This window comes from Mus musculus, chromosome 2, assembly GCF_000001635.26.
Source record: "Mus musculus strain C57BL/6J chromosome 2, GRCm38.p6 C57BL/6J".
NCBI classification, from domain to species: domain Eukaryota; kingdom Metazoa; phylum Chordata; class Mammalia; order Rodentia; family Muridae; genus Mus; species Mus musculus.
Window position 1 is genome coordinate 86921155 of NC_000068.7, and position 16427 is coordinate 86937581.

General features: G+C 35.0%; 1 protein-coding gene across 1 annotated transcript; it reads right to left on the reverse strand.

Moving 5' to 3' along the window:
• Positions 1-1428: 1428 nt before the first annotated feature.
• On the reverse strand, positions 1429-2376 carry Olfr1098 (olfactory receptor 1098). The gene has a single exon (NM_146845.2). The coding sequence runs from the start codon at positions 2374-2376 to the stop codon at positions 1429-1431; it is 948 nt and encodes a 315-aa protein (NP_667056.2).
• Positions 2377-16427: the final 14051 nt, after the last annotated feature.

Consider the following 16427-nt stretch of genomic DNA (forward strand, 5'->3'; position numbering starts at 1 on the left):
ATGATTCACTATGAATTGGACTTGTGTCCTTTGGAAGAGCAGGCAGTGCTATTAACCACTGAGTCATATCTCCAGACACTGAACTACATTTTATTAAATGAAGTTTGAATTAAAGAAAGATACGTTGAACAAAATTGTTTGATATATTGATATAAGTATAAAAATAAAATAAATTTATTACTTTATTTGAAAATATTCTTGATTACAAGAAAACATGAATTCATTGTTAATATCATGTCTTAGAGAATTTCTTTTTGATAATGCACAGAAATCTCTGTCAATCAATTAATTCAAAAAGTTATAAATGTAAAGTAATAAGATAAAGAGAGGGCAACAGCATAGGAAATAAAAACTACTTGCTTTATCACAAATGATCCAACTGTTAGAAGTTTAGCAGTTACATACAGGGGTTATTGCTGCTTTCAGACTTCTGACTTAATGTGTTTATGAGATATGAACTCTAATGAAATGTACGTTAAGAAGTAACATCTTGTCCACACACTGAGAGTACACTCAATTCACGACTTGTAATGACAAATATGATCAATTATTAGGATTTTAAGTGAGTAAGGAAAGTTGCAAAGGAATATGGAGGGGAAACATTTACTTAGTGCTTTTTCATACATTTTCATATGTGCAATGAAATTATTAATTAAGATGAGCATGGGCACAGATATAAATAATCATAACAGTGTGTCATTTCTTTAATAACTATTTTTCATATTGTCTTTAATATTACAATATACCATTTTTCTATGATTTAGTTTCCTTCACTAATTTAACATAAGACCAAGTTTGAGGACTATTGATTTTATTTCTTTAAAGCTATTTAACTGTGATTAAATTAATTGGAAAAAAAACAGTTGAATATTTGTGAGTAACCTCCAAGCATATTATACAAAAAGGTTTAGCAATGTCTTTACATTTTAATCAGCAGAGACTTTCAGTTTCTTCATTGTCACATCCTTTTTTGTTAACACATTGACATGGACTTACTATTTGTTTTGTGGAAATGAGCAAACTGAGATTTAAATTTTACTCACTTGCTAAAAGAAGGACATATAATGAGCTATTTCATATTATAAAAAAGATGAATTTAGAAATTGTTAATATTCCACAAATATGTTTTCTGAAATCAAAAGCTGATGTTTCATAACATATTAAATTCTATATAAGCTTAAGAATTACAAATATATAGTTTTGATATTACATTGAACAGAATTATTTAAAGCATTGGTTTCATGTGAATGTCTTAATTTCCAATTATGACATAGACTTTTAAAGTCCCATTCTGAGATATGCCCAAACTATATTTTTCTAGGGGAGATTCCACACAACTAGAAAGAAGAAACAAGTCTTCAGTTTTGTGCCAAGAGCAAAGCTGAAGAACTTAATAGAAGGAAAAAAAATAAATATTCAGCAACTGTATTATTTTAGTTTCTGGATGCACTCTCTCTTCTTCATAACTCTAACAACAGCACTTTTCACTTCTTTGTTCCTGAGACTATAGATAAGTGGGTTCAGCATGGGAATCACTATAGTATAAAAAACGGAGGCTACTTGATCCTTTCCCAGGGAGTAGGACGTACTTGGTTTTAAATAAGTAAAGATCATTGTACCATAAAAAACAGTGACTCCTATAAGATGTGAGGCACATGTAGAGAAGGCTTTGTGCTTTCCTGAAGAAGAATTTATCTTCAAAATTGTAGAGAGAATAGATACATAGGATGCGGATATCGTGATTAGCGACAGCAATAGAGTGGAACCAGCTAAAACGAATATTGTGGCTTCTGCATTATAGGTATCACTGCAGGACAGAGCTAAAATTGGGAATGTGTCACAAAAGAAGTGATGAATTACCGTGGAGTTGCAGAAATCCAGTGTGCTTAACCAAAAGACAGTGGCAGAGGAATCTATAGCTCCAACGATGTAGGACACAGTGATGAGAATATATGAGCGCCTAGGGGACATAATAACTGGATAGTGTAGAGGGTTGCAGATAGCTACATAGCGGTCATAGGCCATTGACGAAAGTATAAAACATTCAGAACCTGCTAAGAAGGCAAAGAAATACAACTGGGTGAAGCATCCCATGAAGGAAATATTTTTTATGGAGGTCAGCGTATTCTGTAAGGTTTTAGGTGTGATTACAGTTGAATAACTGAGGTCAAGGAATGACAAGTGGGTGAGGAAAAAATACATCGGAGTGTGGAGCTGGACATCTAGATGAATGATCAGTATTATACCTATGTTTCCCAAGACAGTGAGCATGTATATCAGGAGAAACAAAACAGAGAGGACCAGCTGAATCTCCTTGGAATCTGTCAGTCCCACAAGCATGAACTCAGGTTCATTTGTAGGGTTACAGGCACTCATAGTGAACAGTCCTAAAATGTGGAGAAGTTAAATGCAATACTTAGCCTGAATTTCAGAAAAGTGTTTGTACATAAGTGTTTAAAGGCCTTCTAATAATTGTTTTATCTCTTAAACTTCATATTATTTTATATTTTACAGTTTTAGGAAATGTAACTGATTGAATAGATGGATTTATATAACATCACATGACTATTACCTAATTTACAAAAGTACTATTATCTGTTTATTTCAGATTAGGCAAATAGAACAAAAAGATCAAATTAATTAAGAGGAAGTATTACAGTTGAGTTCATGAGTACATGATAAGATTTTGGCCCCAGAGTCTATTTATAATTCTGTTTTTAATCTTTTTTATTAATTGAGCAAATCCAATGTAAAATATTGCACTTATGGTCCACAAAACTTTAAAATAAACAATTAATCTTTAATTACTTCTTTAATGATGTTAATTATAATCACAAATAAATGTTTTCACTTTAAAGGAGAATATTGTAGATTCTAAAAAGATACATAACTATTAAATAAGAAAAGATGTTTTTATTTCCTGAAAATCCAAAATCAATGATTTTTATAACTACAACCTCAAATTATGATGAATTATTTTTGTTCCATCAATCCCATTAACAATAATTCTGAATTACTTGTAAAATTATCAAATGATACATGTTCACAGATACACCTTAATAGAACTTATGTCTCCCTTCAAATTTTAAGAATACTTACTGTGATCTAAAGTTAGAAAAAAGCAAGACAAAATTGCTGTTAAGAATTTATGCCCAAAATTTTTCAACTGTCAATTTTCAAAAAATAATAGAGGAAATCTACTCAAGGATATGAAAACGTTTATACTACAGCATTTTCATTTACATATCCATCACTGTATCTTTCTGAATTCACTATTTTTACTTCGAATATAAATGTGATCACTGAACAAAATTTATGCAGGTCTCAGTCAGAAGGCATTTTGACTGAAAAGATTCCAGAAACTATTATGCTATCAACAGGCCAGTTCATGCCTTTCCTCCTTGCTTTATTATTCTAGGGTTCCTCATGTAAGGACATTGAGCATCACGCAATATATATAAATATGTTGTCATCTGCAGGAGCCAATTTGAAGGAAGTTTACTTGGCACACTATCAGAAACAAACTTTAAGATTAAATTAAGCCAGGAAAATGATGATTAATTTTTTCTGGTTCACCAAATTCAATATATTTGAACATATTTATATATACTATGTGTTTTGAATTGACTTAATTGCCAAATAATTTCATGATATAATTTGCATAGTACAGTGAACTAGTACATATATTTTATCCCCTATAGAAATAAATGTAGTTTTCTGTGATACATTAGCTACTTTATCAGTAACATTACTAGTTTTCTTATAATCTGTCAAAATTGATATATTGTAGAAATTTTCAAAATGGGTATGCAGTATTGAGTACTGTGGTATCACAGCAGAAACCCAAAACTGTACAACTATACAGACATTTATGTTTAAACACGAATACACATTATTTACTACCTTGCCATATTTGATAATTTGCATTTAAAGCTTTGTTCTCTCTCTCTGTCTCTCTCACTCTATCTCTCTCTCTGTGTCTTTCTCTTTCTCTTTCATTTCTGTACTTTTTCTTGTTCCCTCTATTTTTTAATCTCTGACTTTTTTAACCTGAATTTTTCAAATGTTTTGGTTCTCTTTTTATTTTAGTTTATTTTTAATTTCATTAGTATATATTTATTGTATACAATAAGAATAATCATTATGAGACATTTTCACACATGTATATAAAGTACTTTGATTATAGCACTTCTTAATTTCCTCTCTTGTCCTGTATCTTCTGTCTTAGTAGTCATCTTCCTCCTTGAACATAGTTCCCTTGTACACTTTAAATTTTATTCATTCTACTATTGACATATGATAGAAAATGTCATATTTTATGTTGTATTCAGTTTATGTGATAATCACCCATCTTCAACAGTTTTGGTTCATCTACTGTCTAAATACTAGGGTGCTACATGTGCCATATTTACTCTCTCATCTATAGCTAAACACTGAAATTACATTCATGGCTTCACAATTTGACTAGTACATAGGTGTGCCACTCTCTGTACTGTATAATGTCTTTGATCTTTTTTGTTTATATAGTAGTAGTAAAGTTGATAGTGGGGTAATTGTCTTTATTTTTTATAGAGAAACTATATTTTAGCTCCTACCATAACTGAACTAATTGATATTCCAAACTGTCATTCATAAGGGTCGTAAATTCTCCCATTCACCCAATATGTGATGTTTAATATTTTAATAGCAGCCAATATGACGTGGAATGAGTCTCAATACAGATTTAATTTGTATTTCCTACATATTTGGATGTGTTATTAGTTTGAAGGAAAGCTACTTATTTATGTATAGAATTAATATCTATCAAATGAATGTAAAATATGTTAGAATTACCAAATTTTGGGGAAAAAATCTTCAGTCATTGTATTCCTCAAATGACCTATAATTTTACATTATGTAGGAATGTTTTATCAATTAGTAATATACAACTTTATTAAATTGGACAGTAAATATTGTAGTTATTCTTCTAAGGCTTGGTCAGAGAAACTTCTTTCACAGTTGATGGTGAGACTCCTATCAGGTAAAAGTACTAAGAGTAAGTAACTGTTAAATGATCAGCCCTAGACTAGACATCTATAATAACTCCCTTTTGGGATCACAAAATACCCAAGAAGTTGGCAGAAAGAATGTAAGAGATGGAAATAAGAAATAGTGTCATAAGAAGTTATCTGTTCGACATGATCTGGCTAAAACACTCATATAATTAGATTATACAGAGAAGGATCACATGATTAAGTATAAAAATTCAGGATAAAAGATGGAACAATGAATGTACTATAAAGAAATTTTAAACTCCTATTTATAAACACAAAATAAAATAGGAACACCAGCGCTGGAGAAATGATCAGTGGTTAAGAAACATATTGATTCTGAGGACATAATCCCAAATCTAAAAAAACATGTGCCAAATGACAACTATATGCAACCTGTAGTTAGAATTTGGGAATTTTGGTTTCTTCAAAACACAGAGGGATATTTAAGAATATGTGTTTTGTTTTAATGTCATGTAGGGACATGAGAAAGTGTTTTCATTTTAGGATGGAGCCTCCTTTGGGTAAATGCCCAGGAGTGATATGACTCAGCATTGAGATAGAATTGTTTCCCAATTATATGAGAAAGTGGCACATTGGTTTCCAAAGTGGCTGCACAAGTTTACACTCCCACCAGAACTGGCAGAGTATTCCCCTTGCTACACATCCTCACTAGCTCTCATGTTTGTTTTTTCTTAGTGATTGACTGGTGAAAGATTAAATCTCACAGATGTTTTGATTTGCATTTCCTAAATGGCTAAGGATGTTGAACATCTTATTGTTAGCTAAATCATGAGAATACTTATCTCCATGTCTTGGAGCCTGTAACTTTTCATTTAGGAATGGGGTATAGAGAAGTTGTCCTGTTATCAAAGGTTGCATGTTGCCTTGTGCTCTAGCCTGGTTTTGCCACCTGCAGATATTTTCATACATTTTCATACACCTGCAGATATTTTCATACATTTTGTGACATTTGGGAATTTTTCATAGGGTTTTTAAATTCTGGAGCCCCAAATGGCATTTTTTGTTGTTCCTTGTTTTGAGGGGTTTGGTTGTAGTGTGATAGCAGTTGAGATAAAAAAGAAACAAAGGAAAAGAAAATAGATTCAGATCTCTGTCTCTGTCTCTGTCTCTGTCTCTGTCTCTGTCTCTCTCTCTCTCTCTCTCTCTCTCTCTCTCTCTGCCTCTCTCTCTCTCTCTCTTTCTCTGTCTCTCTCTCCTCTTCCCTCTATCCTTTTTCTTCTATCTTGTTTTAGGATGTGAAACAGAGGAGAGGAAGGGGTAAAGGTGGAAAATTAAGAATCTACAAACTAGAAACAGTCCATCTAGAGTAATATAAGTTTAAAATAAACCTTATGTCATTTCCTGTAATGTGGTACAGATATAGGCAAAACTTTCATAAACAAAAAGGAGTAGATAATTAAATATATATTTTTTAAAAAACAGAACTACTTTTGTTGATATTTTTTTGTTTATTCGATTGATTTGTTACACAGGACTTGGGAGTGTTTAAGTTGCATGCTCCTAAAGCCAGCATCTCCTAACAATTAATGACAGTGTGCTTGCAAAAACGTGAAGCATTACATTAAAGCAATGTTTGGGGTAGTCCACAAAGCCAGGTCATCAAACACTACTTGTCTTGTTCCAGCTTCCAATTCAGTGAAGTTCCTAAGTCTTCTTCCTTGAAAATAGAGGTATACTTCCCCACTCTGAAAACTGAAACGTTTTCAGGTGGTCCCCAAATCACAAGACTTCATATGCTGGAGCTTAAGTGAAGTTGTTTTTTGTTTGTTTCTTTCTTTCTTTTTAATAGCTAAGTGAAATGAGAATAATTATACTTTTGGTTAATTTTAAACTGATGGCATTGTTTTTTATTGGTCACTTTATTTATTTACATTTCAAATGTTATCCCAGTCCCTGTTTCCCCTCCACAACTCACCTACCCCCTACCCTGTAGCTCCTACTTTTAAAAGCCCAACCAACCAATCAAATAACCAAAAGAAATAAACCCGTTTGAAGTAGAGAATGCTACAGATGACATTAATGATGAATCCTGTCTCCAGACCCTATCATCAAATACCATTGGGCATGAATATGGAGAAGAAAGGATTTAGGGTACAGGGCTGAGAAGTGAAGAACCAAACAACCTGTAAGTACTCTACTTTTGATGACACTTCTACTCTGGTTGCAAAAATAAAACATTACACCTGGTCACCAGCTGAGGTCAATCCTGCTGCAGTGATGGTAGCTGAGCTGGAATTCACATCATTTGATAGCAAGTGCAGAAGCTATGGAAGTTGGTGGAATTTGTAGGCTAAATAATAAAATAATAAAAATAAATAAATAAAACAAGTGAAGTTTAAATTCAAAAGCCAAAAAACAGAACAAAGAGCAAATCAAAATAAAACAAAAAACAGAACTACTTATAAGTATAGAGTCCAGACAATATTTATATTAGAAAATAAGTACTTTGAATTTATATCCATTTGACCTCCTATTATTGTCTAATTGCTCTGACTAGAACTTTGAGTAATATATTGAATAAACAGAAAGAAAGTGGACAGCCTTGTCTTGTCCCTGTTTTTAGTGGGATTGCTTCAAGTTTCTCTCCATTTAGTTCGATGGTGGCTATTGGTTTGCTGCATATTGCTTTTATTATGTTTAGGTATGGGCCTTAAGTTTATGATCTTCCAAGGCTTTTAACATGAAGGGGTATTGGATTTTGTCAAAGGCTTTTCAGAATCTAATGAGATGGTCATGTGGTTTATTGCTTTGACTTTGTTTATATGGTGGATTATGTTGATAGATTTCCATATATTGAACCATCGCCGCATTCCTGGGATGAAGCCTACATGATCATGGTGAATAATGTTTTTGATTAATTCTTGGATTAAGTTTGAAATAATTATATTTAATATTTTTGCATTGACATTCATAATGGAAATTGGTCTGAAGTTCTCTTTTTTGTTGGGTCTCTGTGTTGTTTAGATATCAGCATAACTTTGACTTTGTAGAACAAGTTAGGTAGTGTTCCTTCTGTCCCTATTTTGTGGAATAATTTGGGAAGTATTGGTATTAGGTCTTCTTTAGAGACCTTATAAAATTCTGAACAAAAACCATCTGTCTCTGAGTTTTCTTTAGTTTGGAGACTTTTCACGACTGCTTTTATTTCTCTAGAGGTTATGGGACTGTTTAGATGGTTTATAGGATCCTGATTTAACTTTGGAAGTTTCTGGGTCAATAGGTAGTTGGCATGTAGAAGAATGCAAATTGATCTGTATTTTATTCTTGTACAAAGCTCAAGTCCAAGTAGATCAAGAACCTCCACATAAAATCAGATATTATGAATCATATGGAAAAGAAAGAGGGAGTCTCCAACCCATCAGCACAGAGGAAAATTTCTTGAACAGAGTACCAATGGTTCAGACTCTAAAATCAAGAATTGGCAAATGGGCCAGGCATGGTGGCTGGTGACTCATGCCTTTAATCCCAGAACTTGTGAGGCAAAAGCAGGCAGGCAAGTTTCTGAGTTCGAGGTGGGCCTGGTCCACAGAATGAGTTCCAGGACAGAAAACCCGCAGAAAAACCCTGTCCAAAAAAAAAAAAAAAAAAAAAAAAAGAATTGGCAAATGACACTGAGATGCCACCTCACACCAATCAGAATTGCTACTCAGGTGACAGCAGATGCTGGTAAGGATGTGCAGAATGAGGAATACTCAATTTTTGTGGAATGGCAAACTGTGATGGTTCCTCAGAAAATTGGAAGTAGTTCTACCTAAAGACCCAGCTATACAACTACTGGGCATATACCCAAGATTCTCAAACATAAAACAAAGACACACACTCTACCATTTTTATAGAAGACTAATTTATAATAGTCAGAATCTGGAAACAACCCAGATGTACCTCTACAGATAAATGGATACAGAAAATATGGTACACTTAAACAATGAAGTACTACTCAGCTATTAAATTCAATGATTTATGAAATCCACAGATAAATAGATGGAACTAGAAAATATCATCTTGAGTGATGTAACCCAGAGACAAAAGAACACACATGGTATGTACTCAATGATAAGTGGATATTTGCCTCAAAGCTCAGGATACCAATGTTAAAAACTCACAAACTGTATGAAACTTAAGAAGGAGACTAAAATGTGGATGCTTCAATCTTACATAGAAGGGGGAAACAAAATAATCATCGAGGGTAGAGGGAGGGAGAGACCTAGAAGGGAGAGAGACGGGGGAGGTAAAAATGGGGCAGGATCAGGAATGGGAAGAGACAGAAGAGAAGTACAGATGGTCAGGGAATTGAACAGAAACATTGCTGTAGGAGATGGGGAACTGGGCAGTCACTAGAAAGTCCCAGACTCCAGAAAAGTGAGAGGCTCTCAGGATGACATTAGCAAAACACCCCAACAAAGGGGATATAGAACATGAAAATACCACCCCCAGTAGATAGGCACATCCCCTAGTTGAAGGATGGTCTATTTACCCACCTCAAAATATTGAATCCAGAATTATTCTTGTCCAAAGGAAGATAGGGACAAAGATGGAACAGAGACTGAAAGAAAGGCCATCCAGAGACTGCCACACCCATGGCAGTCCATCTCCAGACACCAAACCCCAACAATATTGTTGATGAAAAGAAGTGCTTGCTGACTGGTATAGCTTTCCTCTCTGAAGCTCTTCCAACACAGCCAACCATTGACTAAGCACAGGGATCCCAACAGAAGAGAGAGGGTAAGAATGAAAGAAGGGTTTTGAAGGGTATTGCAACACCATAAGAAGAACAATATTAACTAAGTTGACCACCCAGTACTCCCAGGGACTAATCCATCAACCAAAGACTGTACATGGAGGGATCCATGGCTCCAGCTACATATGCAGCAGTGGATGACCTTATCTGTCATCAATTGTTGGGGAGGCTTTTGGTCCTATGGAACTTCATATCCAGCATAAGGAGATACTAGAGCAGTAAGGCAGGAGTTAGTGAGTGGGTGAATGGGTAGAAGATCACCCTCATAGAGGCAACAGGGAGTAGAGATGGGAAGGTAGTTTGGGAAGGGGAAACCGGGAAGGGGGATATCATTTATATGTTAATGAATAAAGTGATTAATAAATTCAAAAGTATAAATCTTAATGCTGTTTAAAATTACTGATATGGGGTATATCCCATATCAATATAGATTTTAAAAGTAGGTGAATATAATACGAATTTAAGATTAGTTCAATTATCACCTTTGTATTTATGAAAAATTGTTAGATAACCACTAAAGTGGAATTAGAGCACTTGGCTATAAAGCCAAGAAAACATTCAGGAAAAATTAATTAAGTTTTACTTTTCACAAACAGCAAAATTTATTAAACTTTAATAGTTCATATTGATGAGATTTTAATTATTGTTACAGAAACTTAGTAATAAAATTTAAAACTTCTAAAATGGAAATATATATGTAATATAATATTGGATGAAAGAAAGATAACTCAAGTAGCAATTGCATGATATATACATATTTTTTAATTAAAAAATGGTAATATTCATTATTGAGGTAGCATTTTGAGAGCCCAGGTTTGACTCTGAACTGGAAAGTTGACTTCACTGATGACACCTTTGGGCTGCTTGAATCCACACAATTTCCATGTTCTGTTGTCCACCACTTTGAGAAGATGTAGCACTAACCTACATATAAAATATCCCATTCCAACAATTTATGGCCATGTAAAATCATAAGCCCTCTGAGACATATTAGCACAGTATGTACTTCTGCAAAGAGACTGTGCCCCTCCATTTTTCTGTTTAAGGAATAATTTTGCTTTTGCTGATGTCTGTCAGCTTTCTTTTACTTTTGAATTATCTTAGTTAACCCTAATCTAACATTTGGTGCAAGTCTGAAGAGATTTTGGGTACTGCGTTCCAGCCTCATTTTGGTGAGTTTTTTTCTTTCCTCTTACCCATCTTCTCCTATTTTTCCAAGACATATTCCATTAGGATTATGGCTCCCTGAGAGCTTACCAAACAGCCCTCATGTCTTTGAAACCTCTTTGTTAGTTATGTACGTTCAGTTTGTATCATATCTTCAACTTCCTTTCACTACCTCATGATCTTCTGACCTTAATATTCTTTTTGTTCTTAGTCTAGTTGAGTACATCTACCATAAATTCACTGAGAAAATAATGTCTGGCCAATGTTTACAGGTACCAGGATCTAGGTCTTCTGAATTTCAGGAGTTTCTCAGCTTCTTTCTCTCAGGTTTTGCCATAACTTTTACCACACAAAGGTAATGACATGATCTACAAATAAGGGTAGATCCTCTGGTCATTTTCTGACATCAGATGATGAGTTGAATGACAAGTGTAGCTGCTGGTGGCCAACCATGACTGGATCAGGTACTGAGGGTGGACAATGGATTGGAAGACAGTAAAAGGCTGATGACCTCTGCTCTTAATTTCTCTCATTCTTCTGATGTCCAGAACTTGACGGGTTCTGGCAATTGACTCCTACTGATAGCAGCAGAAAAGTAAGAAAAGAAATCTTCTTATTTGGGCTCTTTTCTCTTTGACTCACAGGTGTTTCTCTCTGGCCAGGCAAGAACTCAAAGTTCTTTAACTCTTTGTGAGACTGAGAGCAGAGAAAAGAAAGGAAAAAGAAAAGAAAAGAAAAGAAAAGAAAAGAAAAGAAAAGAAAAGAAAAGAAAAGAAAAGAAAAGAAAAGAAAAGAAAAAAGGAAGGAAGAGAGAAAGAGAGAGAGAAAGAAAGAAAAAGAAAGAAAGAAAGAAAGAAAGAAAGAAAGAAAGAAAGAAAGAAAGAAAGAAAGAAAGAAAGAAAGAAAGGAAGGAAGGAAGGAAGGAAGGAAGGAAGGAAGGAAGGAAGGAAGGATATTCAGACACATACACAGAAATATACTCATTGGGTGAAGCAGAAAAGGCGCACAAACATCTTTAGTTCTGCTTTCAGATTTATATAGCTTTTTAGACAAAATTTCTCTATGTAAGAAAAAGTTACTTCATAGTTAAAATGTTACATAAAAGGCCTTTACAGGGGTAGTACAAATCACTGTTTTATTCTACAAGCTTATTGTACACTCAAAGCAACAATTTCACATGACTTTGCTTTATCATAATGTACATCTTTAGCCTCTTCCTTAGACCTCACGTGAAATGAATGTTTTTTCTTGATCATAAATGTGTCTCAAATCTCTTTCTCTTCTTAGTTCAATTTATAAAACTCATAGTATTCTTTTTTTATGCAGCTCTTATTTGCTGTTCTTTGAGGAGGGGGTACGTTTTATGTTTCAGTATAAGGTTATCATATCTTTCTGGAAAAACAACCAAAACCATCTCCTTAAAGTTTGTTTCTAAAGTTATTTGAATAAAATCATGAATTATATAGTCATTAATCCACCTAAACAACATTTATTCATGAAAGTTCATCTTCATGTTGATCTGCAGTAAATTTATCAAATAGGGTAAGATTCCAAAAAGGGCATAATTACACTAGGTTATAGCCAGTGAGGATCTCCTAGGGTCTACTAACATTAACACTAATACTAAGTCAAATAAATGAGGAATATGGCAATGAAACACATGAGAAACCATGTCAGCAAATGAAGTTCTGGGGCTGTGACTCATCAGAGCACACACATCACAGTTGAGTAGGATGGTGGGCCATCTGTAAGGAGCTTGCCAATTTCAAGTCTTTCTGCATGGCATCCACCATTGGGCAAATTGTCTTGTATAATGGATTCTGGAATGTCCCAATGGGGATGGGATTGCTTTAATCTGTAGGGAAATAACAGGAAGGAGAAAACAATCATTAGACTTCTTGCTATTTTGGCTGGGTTACCTCATCAAGATGGTTGTAACCTTGTGACACGACTAACATCGTTATTAATGATATCATAAGAAGGGCAAATGTCATGTGAATTTACCATTGTCTTGGTTTTTGTATCTACATGGAACAAACCAAATGATCTTTTCTTATACCCTTTTTCATAGCCCTATCATTTTGTCCTTACTGTCAACTCCTTCAGATCACCTCTGGGAACCTGCTAACCTATCTGGCCAGGGAATAAGGTAGATTACATTCAATTTTACTCTCACCTTTTACCTCCATTTTCCCAGGTTTATTCTCAGCTCTTTAGTAGACTGACTGTTCTGGAATCTTTTTGCTATCTGTCCCCATTTTCATTACTCTAAACAGATCTAAGTGATGCACCCAGGTTCTTCCCTCCTGTTGATTCTCTCAGGAAACACTCTTTTTAGCCTTCCCCACCCCATCGTGACTGCTGCCAATATCTAGAAACAGTTTTTATCCAGAATCCCCAGTAGCCATACCTAAAAGGATCTTATATGCCTTATGCCTTGTCTACCAAGCAACCCACAACTACCACACCATCCTAAGAACTAGAAAGTAAAACAAAATCCAAGGAATCAAACACCTACCAAACAAACGCAAGACCAGATAGCAGCAAATTAAATTAAGATTATGGCCAAACCAAATATATAGTATTTTATATGTGTTTTCCATTGCTCTGAAGAAATACCATGTTCAAGACATTTATAACGAACAATATTTATTTGGGGCTGTATTACAGGTTCAGTGGTTCAGGCCATTATGAACATAGTGGGAAGCATAGCAGCATCCAGGCACACATGGGATAAGAAAATCTCTATAGCTTGATCCAAAGACATTCAGGCAGAGACTGGCTCGTGCGACATCAAGAGCACTTGGAGTCCTCATAACCCACTTATATAGTGACACAATGCCTCCAACAAAGTCACACCTATTCCAACACGGCTACACCTGCTAACAGTGCCACTGCCCATGAGATAAGCATAGTTAAATCATTGTATTCTGCACCCTGGCTAATATAATCTTGTACAAAAACATGAGCCTATAGGGGCCATACCTAGGCATAGCATAAGGCAAAATGCATGTAATTCAACTTCAGAAGTCCCTATATTGTATCAGTCTCAATAATGTTTAAAAGTCCAATGTTCAAAACTCTTTTCTGAGATAAATGCAAACTTTTTTCTATAATCTCTTTTAAAAATAAAAAGGCATCATTTAATTTCAATATCTCAGGACATATATTAGCATTCTAAAATTTCTTCGTTAGGAAATAACAGGCCAAATTAAGACAGGAATACAGATGGGCAAATTCCTATCTCTGTATCACCATGTCTGATATCAAACCACTCTTCAGATCTTTAATTCTTTTCGTTTTTGTTGACTACAACAAATTTCTTTTTCTGGGCCTGGTTCCACTCTCTGTTAACCCATTTCTCAGGCTGATGTACCACAGCTTTGGCTCTGTAACATCTGGGGTATCCAAGGCACCTTCAACTATGTACTTTCTTTTTCAAATGTCTGGGATCTACACATGATTTTCTGGGCTCTACCAAAGGCCTTGAATCACTTCCCCAGCTCTGCCCTCTGTAGTACTCTAGGATGTGGCTGATGCTACTTTGCTGCTGCTGCTCTTTTGGTGGTCATCACATAGTAATGGCATTTCCAATACACTGGTATATTCTACACAATTAGGCTTCACCAGTAGACTTTTATAGGCTTTCTTCATGATACCAAGACTCAACATATTTTCCTGATTCCCCTCGGTCTTGGAATGTCAACTGCAACTGAAGCTGTACCTTCACTGTTGTTCTTTCCTGACTTCTCTCAGTTTCAAGTTGTCTATGACCCCTTTACTCTTTTCAAAATCAGTACCCATCTGGGTGATCCTTACATATTACCATGTCTATTTGCAGCTATCTCTAAAATACATTTTTTTTGGTTTGGTTGGGTTTTTTGTTTGTTTGTTTGTTTGTTTTGTTTTGTTTTTTCCTCTGAGAACTCTCTTCCCAGAAGATTTAACCTCTGTGATCTTGGTGTGTTCTTAATCACTGCTAATATATTAAGTCCAGCAAACCAGCATCAATTGTCCCAGAAATCCTTTCTATTCTTGACTCTAAACCAGAGTCATGTTGCTGAAACTGCCAAGGTCTTTTGCTTCCAGGAGCTGGAACATGACTCCTCCGGCCTTGTTCTATTACTTCATTCACTGTCTCAGTTTGGATGTCTTGGAACTTACTCGGTAAACTGACCTTGAACTCAGAGATCTGCATGCCTCTCTCTACTTAGTGCTTGGATTAAAATTGTATACTACCATGCCTTGCCTTATGCTTTTTTACCTGGAACTTGTTCTGTACTTGCCTGGTCTTGAACTCAAAGATACGCTTGTCTGTCTCCTGGAATTAAATGCATATACCATCATTCCTGGACCTAAGAGTTTCTTTGATTCTTTTTCACATAATCTTTATAAGCATAGCCATTATGCCTCAATAGTTGTATCACATGTATACCATATCTTTCTGGATTGTAGTTCCTTCCAGATTAAAAGTCCAAATAAAGACAATGAACAGGTCATAATGACACCTTAAGTAATATAACTATCCCTTTTTCTACTGCAAAAACATAAACACTAAGCTTTATTTGGTGGGATCCTGCCCTGGGGTTCCTTACCCTTAATTACATGCAATATGCTTGAACACAAGATTTACCTTCCATCCTCTTCCTGGTACCCATTTAATATTTGAAACATATACGCTCTATTTTTCTTTCTAAGTTGCTATGCTTGATAAAATGGTGCTCATAAGACTATATCACAGGACAAAGTCTACTCTGGGGTTTTAGAGCCTTCCTTTTTCAATGAAATTAATTTGAATCTGTTCACCTGACCCTCAAGCACACTCTTCAGACAAGGGCAAAAGGCAGCCACATTCTTCACCAAAATATCACAAGAATGATTTTTTTTAAATTTTTTTTAATTAGTCATTTTCTTCATTTACATTTCCAATGCTATCCCAAAAGTCCTGCACACACTGCCCCCAACTCCCCTACCCACCCACTCCCACTTCTTGGCCCTGGCGTTCCCCTGTACTGAGGCATATAAAGTTTGCAAGACCAATGGGCCTCTCTTTCCAATGATGGCCAACTAGGCCATCTTCTGATACATATGCAGCTAGAGACATGAGCTCTGGGGGGTACTGGTTAGTTCATATTGTTGTTCCACCTATAGGGTTGCAGACCCCTTTATTTCCTTGGGTACTTTCTCTAGCTCCTTCAACCATTGAAAACATCAAATTAGAGGAAGGGTAGAAATCACACCCCCCCCCCCCCATAGGAATAAACAAAAACTACTTATTGAACTCTTAGTTTCAATGAACACAATTCCCACAATAAAAAGATTCATTCTAAGGGATTTGATTTGAAAGCATGATTCATTCTTCTATTCCATTCAGAAAACACACCTTAAAATCAAGGATAGATATTACTTTATGATAAAATGATGTAAAAGTTATCTCAAGTAAATAGATTAAAGAAGCAATATTGTAT